At 45.3% G+C, this 9692-nt stretch overlaps 1 protein-coding gene across 1 annotated transcript; it reads left to right on the top strand.

Annotated features, from left to right (window-relative positions):
• Positions 1–5947: 5947 nt before the first annotated feature.
• ankrd34a (ankyrin repeat domain 34A) lies at positions 5948–9568 on the top strand. The gene is made up of 2 exons (XM_088326678.1): positions 5948–6228; positions 7524–9568. Exon 2 carries the CDS (start codon positions 7564–7566, stop codon positions 9145–9147), a length of 1584 nt encoding a protein of 527 aa, XP_088182804.1. The 5' UTR covers positions 5948–6228; positions 7524–7563; the 3' UTR covers positions 9148–9568.
• The last annotated feature ends 124 nt before the right edge of the window (positions 9569–9692 follow it).

The following is a 9692-nucleotide window of genomic DNA, read 5'->3' as shown; positions in this document are numbered from 1 at the left end:
TTCCTCCCCCCCTCCGATTTTAAATGAAAAAAACAACAATTTGTTTACACCGCGGGATCCAATGCAACCAGGGTTTCATTCACAATAAAAAAGACATTACATACGGATATTATAGTAAATCAAATAAATATTATTTGTGTACAATTAGTTGTGATTGCGCAAATCATAGCGTACAGTGACGTTGGTGACTTTTCCATCCGCATTAACAAACGCATTTTGTAAAATACGATCGCGCTTTATTGTTTAAATAAACGCGTTATATAGACTAGAATCTCCCAATTATTATAATTAGCTCGCTTTATTTTGTTTTAAAGCGTATTATATAGAATACGATCGCTTTTGTCGGAAGCGTACATTGACGTTGGTGACATTTTCATCCGCGTTAAAAAACGCAATTTGTAGAATACGATCGCGCTTTATTGTTTAAATAAACGCGTTATATAGACTAGGATCTCCCAATTATTATAATTAGCTCGCTTTATTGTTTTAATAAGCGTTTTATATAGAATACGATCAGGGGGGGGGGGGGGGGTTGGGGGGAATTTGCATAGGAGTCGGAAAAGGGCACAACACCGGCTCCTGATTGGTGCGGAGCTGGCTCCCGACTGTCACTTGAAAGAGCTGGATCATAGAGCTGTTATATTCGTGAACGACACACAATGATCTCCAAGGGAGCCAGTTCCTGTTTAATGGGGAGTAGGCATTTGCGGCGCACTATTGTGAATGTGCTTGATTGCTGTTGAGATTGTCAAGATTGTTTTCTGTTATTAGTGTCAATAAATTTGTTCAAACTAAAAAAAAAAAACTTCAAAGAGCCATCTCATAGAGCACGGGTGTCAATCAGGCGGCCCGCGGGCCAGATCAGGCCCGCTAAGGGATTGAATCCGGCCCGCGAGACAACACTCAGAGAAGCGCAAGAGGAAATCGAGCTGCAGGTTGAAATATGTCAAAAGCCAAGTGCCTCTCACAAAGACACTGTACTTGTATTTCTTTCTCTCGCTCTCTCTCTCTCACTCTTTTCCACCCTGTTTCTCCCACTCTCTGTCTCTGTCACTTTCACTCTCTGTGTCTCTCCTTTTCTCTTCCTTTGTTGCTCTTTGTCTCTTTCTCTCTCTGTGTCTTTTTAACTTCTAACTTCCTTTTTTCCCTTTCTCTCTTTTCTCTTTCTCTCTTCCTACCCTTCTATCTTTCTATTTCTCTTTGGATTTCTTTCTTCCTCTCCCTTTCTTTTCCCCATCTCTCACGACTTTTTATCTCTTTTGTTTCTTACGCTCTCTTCCTCTCTCTCTTTTTCTTTGTTTGTCCCGCCCTGTCTCCTTCTCCCTCCCTCTTACTCTTACTTCTTTATTTCTCTTTTTCTTTCACTTTAATCTACTAGTCTGGACCCCAACAGAATGTTTGTTCTAACGTGTGGCCCCCAAGCTAAAATGATTTTGACACCCCTGTCATATAGCCTTTATATTCACAAACGACACATAACTATCACAACGGGAGCCAACTCCTGTCGCTCGTTTCAATTATGTTCGTGAATTTCACATTACTATCTTGAAGGGAGTTAGTTTCTGATTGGTGCAGGGCAGGGTCCCGTCGTTCACTTCAAAGAGCTGGCTCATAAAGCCGTTACGTTCATGAAAAACACACAACTATCTCGAAGGGAGCCGGTTCTTGATGTGTGGGGAGTAGGCTCCCGTCGCTCACTTCAAAGAGCCAGTTTATAGAGCCGTTATGTTTACAAACAACACATACCATTCTTAATGGAAGCCAGCTCAAGTCAAGTCAAGTCATTTTTATTTGTATAGCCCTAAATCACAAAGAGTCTCAAAGGGCTTCACAGATTATTACACTATATTAAACAGACTATTTTGCAGCCGACGAGAAGAGTGGGTTATTCATATGCTATGGAGTAGGCCAATCAGATCTGAAAGATAAGAGGGAGCAAGTCCATGTATGATTTTGTATAATACTAAGAGAACCTTGAAATCACATCTAAGGCTAACTGGGAGCCAATGCAGGTTAGCCAAAATCGGTGTTATGTGATCGTACTTTTTTCATCTCATCTCATCTCATTAGCCGTACCGCTTCTCCTCATTAGGGTCGCGGGTGGGGCTGGAGCCCATCCCAGCCATCTCCGGGCAGTGGGCAGGGGACACCCTGAACTGGTTCCCAGCCAGTCGCAGGGCACACAGGGACAGACAGCTCATTCGCTCATTCACGCCTAGGGACAATTTGGACCGGCCAATTCACCTGAAATGCATGTTTTTGGAATGTGGGAGGAAACCGGAGTGCCCGGAGGAAACCCACGCAAGCACGGGGAGAACATACAAACTCTGCACAGGAAGTCTGGAGCTGGATTTGAACCCACGACAGGTTCCCGAGACATTAACTGTGCCGCACAAGCGCTAACCACTGCGCCGCCGTGCTGCCCTTCGTACTTTTTTGTCCTAGTTAAAAGCCTCGCTGCGGCATTTTGTACCAGCTGAAGAGACTTGATTCTAGACTCCGGGAAACCAGAGAGTAGTGCATTACAGTAATCGAGACGGGAGGTAACTAACGCGTGAATTATAATTTCCGCATCCAACTGAGACAGTATTGAACGGATTTTAGCAATGTTACGAAGATGGAAGAAAGCGGTTCTAGTATTTTTCTTTACATGCATTTCAAAGGATAGATCAGGGTCAAATATGACACCTAAATTTTTAACTGAGTCACTCTGTGTGATGTGACATTTGTCAATGTTCACAGCAGTTTTTGAGAATAAGTCACGGCATTTAGATGGACCAATGACTAACATTTCGGTCTTTTCAGAGTTAAGACGCAAGAAATTGAGTGACATCCACTCTTTTATCTCAGTGAGGCAGGCCTCCAAATTTCCATAGTTTAGTGTGGAAGATTCCTCCAACGGAAGATAGAGTTGAGTGTCGTCTGCGTAGCAGTGGAAGCTGATATTGTACTTACGAATAATATCACCTAATGGAAGCATGTAAATGCTGAAAAGAAGGGGGCCAAGCACTGAACCCTGCGGAACACCACAGGTAACATTAAAGGGCTCAGATGTCATTTCGCCATATTTAACACAGTGCGTCCTATCTGAGAGGTAGGATCTGAACCACGAGAGGACGGTTCCTGAGAGACCAATCCATTTTTCCAACCGTTCTAGTAGGAAATTGTGGTGCACTGTGTCAAAAGCAGCACTAAGATCCAGCAGCAGCAAAAGTGATGAAGTGCCAGAATCCATTGCCAGTAGGAGATCTTTTGTTACCTTGATCAGAGCTGTCTCAGTAGAGTGGTTAGCCCTGAATCCTGATTGCAAAGATTCAAAAAGGTTATTCTCGGATATGAAATCATTCAGCTGCTGTGCCACTACCTTTTCAAGTACTTTAGAAAGGAAAGGTAGGTTTGACACAGGTCTATAATTACTTAAGATTTCTGGATCAAGGTTGGGTTGTTTCAGTGTGGGTTTAATAACGGCGGACTTAAAAGCTGCTGGAACTACACCTGAGGAGAGTGATATGTTTATAATATTTAGAACTGAAGGTCCAAGGACGCCAAAAAGACTTTTAATAAGTGAACCTGGGAGCGGGTCGAACTGGCAAGTTGTCAGTTTGGCCGCATTCACCACCTGTTTGAGATCATCAAGTGACAGTTCACTAAAACTGGACAATTTCCCTGGACAGCCACCCTGTCGTGCATCTGTAGATTTCAGCCCTTTAATATGTGTGGTATTAATAATGTCTTTAGCAATTTCTTCCTGTATGCATTGAATCTTCTTAGTAAAGAAGACCATTAAGTCATGAGCAGAGTGCGTCGAACTATCTGTGATAGTCTGTCAAAAAGGACTTTGGGATTGTTTTTTTGAGACGCAATCACCTTTAAAAGGTAGGCCGATTTTGCAGAGGCAAGGGCCGCTTTATACTTTAACAAGCTGTCACACCAGGTTTGATGGAATACCTCAAGCTTGGTAGCGCGCCATTTTCTTTCCAATTTCCTGCATTCTTGTTTAAGGGTTCTCGTTTCATCAGTAAACCAAGGCGTGCGTCTTTTAGGGCGTGATTTTAGCTTTATGGGCGCTATTGAATCCAGGACACTAGTCAGGGTAGTATTGAACTCATTCATGAGTGAGTCAATCGAGCCATTGTATGAAGGAAAGGACGCAACTGCTCGAGGAAAAATTTCAAAGAGCTCAGAAACTGTGACAGTGCTTATATTGCGTCCGCTAAATCCTTCAGCTTTTTTAACACTACATTTAGCTAGCACCTCAAATGTAACTAAATAATGATCCGAGATAACGGTAGTACTCGGTAACACCATAATGTTTGAGGTTAAAACTCCTCGAGTCAGAACCAAGTCTAGCGTGTTTCCATCTTTATGGGTTGGCAAATCAACCAGTTGATTAAAACCAAATGCATCAATTAGAGACCGAAACGCAATAGTAAGTGAACTGAGTGGGGAGTTCCTATGATTGTTAAAGTCCCCCATAATTATAATTTTGTCTGCATAGGTTACTAGTTCAGACAAAAGTTCAGCAAATTCGTCTAAGAAAGTTGTGTATGGCCCAGGTGCACGATAGATAGTTATTACATCAATTGACAATTGAGGGGACCGCATCACAAGAGCCTCAAACGTTTTGTAATTATTAGAGGTACGTGTATTAAATTTGAGCGATTTTTCAGAAATGAGCGTGACACCGCCACCCTTTTTCAACGTGCGTGCTACATGGCTACTCGCGTAGTCTGGGGGTGAAGCATATTTTAGCGCTAAATACTCATCCGGGCATAACCAAGTTTCACAAAGACCAATACAGTTAAGTTTATAATCACGAATAATGTTATCAACAAGTAAAGCTTTAAGAGCAAGCGATCTAATATATAAAAGACCAAATTTTAGCTTTGCTGAATCATTTGACTTAGCTGAAGTCTTTGTAGTCTTTGTAGAGATCGTCACAAGATTTTGCCGTTGGGGCCGTTCGTGAGCGTTGAGTTTAAAGCGTCGGTTGTCCGGCGAGGAATGAATGGTGGAAACTGTCACATCCTCGCGTCCTTCTTGCTCCTTCGACTTCGCACGCTTCACACATCTACCCGCACGGCAACCACGCTTCTGTTTTCTGTCTTTACGGCGCCGTTGTCGTCGTTTATTAGGAGGAATAGTTGTCCACAAGGATGCCGGATCTCTTTGAAGTTCGCTCGGTGTAAAAAGTGCCCGAAAAGTTGAAATTTAGACGCCCACCCAACCGAATAAGTTCGTCCCTACTGTAAGTATTTTTGGCCACGCATGTGTCCAAAAAAGAAAGCAAAAAAGACAAAGAGAACGGCAATAAATAGAAGATTAGCTGGAGAGCAACTAGCCGCAGCATCCATGCTGACTTCAAAAGCCTGTCATTCATTTCAAAGAGCCGGCTCAAAGACCCATACGTTCGTGAACGACACATCACCACTAACAATGACATAAGTGATAGCAGCAAGACCTAGCCTTCTGCCAAGTGGCTAACACAATTGGCTAGAGAAACAATCAGTGGGAATAAAAGGCCTGAATGATGAACTCGGCCTCAGCTGTGTGTGGTAAGTGCTAAAATCAGCGCCTGGACAAGCAATTTTGCAAAACCCTCATTCGTGCTTCCGGAGCAAGATGACAGCCAAATATGTCGGCTTCCTCAAGTTGTGTAATACCATTACAAATTTCTAAGCCAACAGGTCATGTTCTCGAGATAGTGTTTTGGCCTATTATTTGAACCAATAATTTTACATTTCAATTAAAGAAGTATTTTCACACCACAAGGGGTTGCTATATAATACAGACTGTCGCTTTAAGTAAGGGCCCAAAAAGCAGGTGGACATTTTGACATTTCGATGACACAGTGCGGAACCAACGAGGTAGGGGGGATTCCCAACCCAATCCCAGTTTAGCAGATAGGGGTATCTACATCCTCGGTTGCCATGGTAATGCTTAAGTTACACTGACTTGGAGGCGGCCAGCCGAGGGTTAAACTGTAAGAACAAGAGTGGGCGGATGAAGATGAGGAGGAGGGAGAGAGAGGAGGATGATTCTCTCGTCGAGCGCTTAAAAAAAGAAAAGAAAATCTCTTTGTTGTGACGTTGACGCAGTAGTGGGAGCCTAGCGCACTCGCACCAAGCGTTTGAGCAATGAAGCAAAATGAGAACGCCGCACATCTTCGTCTTTGGCTTCATCGTCACGGCTTGCACGTGCGCTGCCACTCCTTGAGGTCATTAAAAGGTCAGCTCAAAGATGCTATTCTATGCTCACTGTCAGTCAACTTTTTATGACATCGAAAGAAAATCGGCTAACGTTAGCTTGCTCGTTTTAGAAATCTGTTGGTGTTGACTGCGGTTTTACTGTACCATCATCAACGTCATTACATGGTTGCTTTGGTGATTTGCTGCCTGATGAAGATGAGCACAACGGGACGACGCAAATGAGGGTAGCATAGGGAGGGGGGATACAGGGGGGTTAGGTGCGTTACAACGGTTTAGGTTCTTTCATTCCATCAGGCGATGGCAAGCAGGGCATCCTCCAAGAAGTGAAACATCATAAGATGGCCGCCCTCTAAGGCCGCTTAACATCAATATATTGATTTTCTCTCTTTTTCTATGGCAAAAATGCCTCCGCTAAAGTAGAGGAGCATTACGTGAACATTTGGTAGGGTCAGCTACATTAATTTGCCAACAACAGCCAAGAAATGTGCAAGTTCTGCTGTTCTCTAAGGTTACCTGGCCTCAGAAATGCCATGGATGCCAACAGCGACAAGACTTAGCGATGACACAAGAAGAATTACAATTCAAAAGATACAAGTGACCCTGTAACCTTAATCAGATCCATGAATTTGGCTATAGTGTATTTTGGTATCATTTTTAAACAAGGGGAAATTGTTAAGTCACTGGTTAACCACCTTTAAGTACCTGGTGACCATAGGAAATCCACCCCAGCAATCCTGTAGTTCTGTAATGCCTTTAGGACCAACCAATACACAGCACAGTGAGCAGGTTTTGAAGAGACGTAAAGAGATGTGAAGCAGGTTTGGTGTTTCATGCAGTGCCTCCCTGACTTTGATAGCCTAAGCATGTAGGAAAGGGCTGAAAAAATTCAAAGACGGCTCAACGATCCTGTGGTTATTTGACGCTTTGACATCTAGGCAGGACCCAAAGAGACGTGAAGCACATTTGGTGTTTTGCACATCGCATCCTTGTCTACAATAGCCAGGTCAAGTTGGAAAGGCGCTATGGCAGTACTGAAGATCTCTATCACCTTGAGTACTGTTTAAGGCACAATGTGGTGGGCAGGATTTGAAGAGAAGTGAAGGGACAAAATACATTAGTTCGTCTGCAATGTAATCCTCCAGAGGGCAAAAAAAATCAATACTCACTTCAACAACATCTAGTTCAATTAAGTGATGTTTACATTGTCCGTGCATGACAATCGATTGTAAAAGGCAATGGAGGAAAAAAAGCTTGCAGATTACTCTCGTTACAAAACCCGTCCTGATGTTGAATTTCTCTGTGCTGCTCCCACAGGTCCAGAGTTACTTTGAGGAGACCTCAGGCTGAGCTGAATATGGGGGACGGAGTACTTCGGCGCACCGAGGGCAATGCTCTCCTCAAGGCTGTCTCCCAGGGCAAGCTGAGATTGAGCCGCCTGCTGCTAGAAGGCGGGGCATACGTCAACGAGGGCAACGAGCTAGGCCAAACTCCGGTGTCGGCTGCCTGCCTCGCAGACTACGAGGACCCTCGGACCCGCCTACGGATGGTGCGTTACCTGTTGGAGAAGGGCGCTGACCCCAACATCCCGGACAAGGGCGGCAAGACGGCTTTGATGCATGCCTGCCTTAAGCGGGCCGGCAAGGAGGCTGTGGCCCTCCTGCTTGAGAACGGGGCTGATCCCAGCCTTAAGGACTATTCGGGCTGCTCCGCCCTCATGCACGCCCTCAACAAGGGCGACCGTGACACCCTGCAGGTCATGCTGGACGCCTGCAGGGCCAAAGGCAAAGAAGTTATAATTATCACAACCGATACGTCTCCATCTGGTACCAAAAAGACCAAACAGTACCTGAACTCTCCTCCATCTCCGAATGTGGTTGAGGTGGCATCCCCCTCGTCCACCACAAGCTGCATGTCGCCATCGGACGTGGAGCTGGTGACCTCGTCCCCAGCAGACCGTGGAACAAACAGTGAAGAAAACAGCATTTTTAGCTTTCCGCCAGCCTCCACATTGGCACCATACATTGCCCCCTCTCAAGGTGAGAAAAGAGCCCCTTCTCGCAAGCTGCTGAAGAGGCTCAACTCGGAGCCTTGGGGCCTTGTGGCGCACCTGGGATCCGGTGTCCCTCCTCGTGAGAGTGTCAGAGGGCATCCAGAGGAAGTGGAGGACACCTGTAACTTAACCCAACGACTCGATGGACTGTGCGTGAGCGAGCCCAATGGTCGTCTCTTGTCACGGCGACACAGCATAGAGACCCACGAGCCTTGTTCCCCGAAATTCATGGACCCACCCTGTTGGGAAGACCGCGTCGTCTTCGCCCCCTCCTTTGTGCCGGAAAAGGTTCAACACCAACAACAAATCTTAAATAGTTGGAAAGTGCCTTCGGACTCTCAGTCCAACCCCAGTCCTCAGATCTTGGCTCATCCAAAACTGACACAATACGAGGCAGACATGTGCCCCACATCCATCCCTGGATCTCCTGATTCTGGGCTGGTGTCTGTGGAGCGGAAGAGGTACAACACATCCCCCTTTTCCTTGGTCAACACCTCATCTCGAGAGTCTCTAGAGAACATCCCCACCAATCCTGTGTCGCCAGCGTCCATCGGCACTCGCAGCCACAGACTCATAGAACGCCGTGGCTCTGGGACACTACTTCTGGACCGCATATCCCACACGAGGCCCGGTTTTCTTCCGCCACTTAACATCAACCTCCAAAGACCCATCCCAGATATCGGCTGCAATGGAAAGCCCCCCTCGCCGATCCTCGGGTCCCACAAGATCTTGATACCCCTTGCCCCGACATCTCCCAAACGCAATCCTGACTTCAAGACCAAAAAAAAGCTTTTTAGGAGACACTCTATGCAGCCGGAGCAGATGAAGCAGCTTTCCACGTTCCAGGAGATTTTAACTGAGAAGGTCATCCACTTCAGCGGAGACTGATGTTATTCTGCTCTTCGACGGTGGGAATGAAGATTTGCAATGAATTCCAAATAAACGAGTTACCTGCATTTCTTTGGCACAGGCTCCACCCTCTTTGCCACCTTTGCTCAAGCCTGCACTAAGTGAGAATAAGCATTTCAGATCCCATAGGGTTGATACTACTGCACCTTACTGTACACTGTTTGTGTATTTTGATGCGAGTTCTTAGAACTGTCGGAGGTACTGAACAACACCTGTGATCTTGACTCCTGTGTTTATGCACCAGGTACTTTTGTATTGAAACCTTTCCCTATTCAGACTCAAATCCTTGACTATAGGTTTCATGTTTTGGGATGGAACTATGGGGCGGAAGATCCAAACACAGGGCCCAGATTTGAACTTTGTGAAAGATGAAATGTAATACATAAAAGTTCATACTGTACATACTTGTCCTCGCGATTTTTGGCTGCACTTTCTGTCGTATGAAGGAAAATGAAAGAAAAAAGTTGAGCTAAACAATGTGTGTGTGTGTGTGTGTGTGTGTGTGTGTGTGTGTGTGTGTCCCT

The sequence above is a fragment of the Urocampus carinirostris genome, chromosome 2, assembly GCF_059441175.1.
Source record: "Urocampus carinirostris isolate Australia breed hairy pipefish chromosome 2, RoL_Ucar_1.0, whole genome shotgun sequence".
In the NCBI taxonomy this organism is placed as follows: domain Eukaryota; kingdom Metazoa; phylum Chordata; class Actinopteri; order Syngnathiformes; family Syngnathidae; genus Urocampus; species Urocampus carinirostris.
Note: the sequence above shows the minus strand (reverse complement) of the source record. Positions and strands in the feature narration are given on the sequence as shown.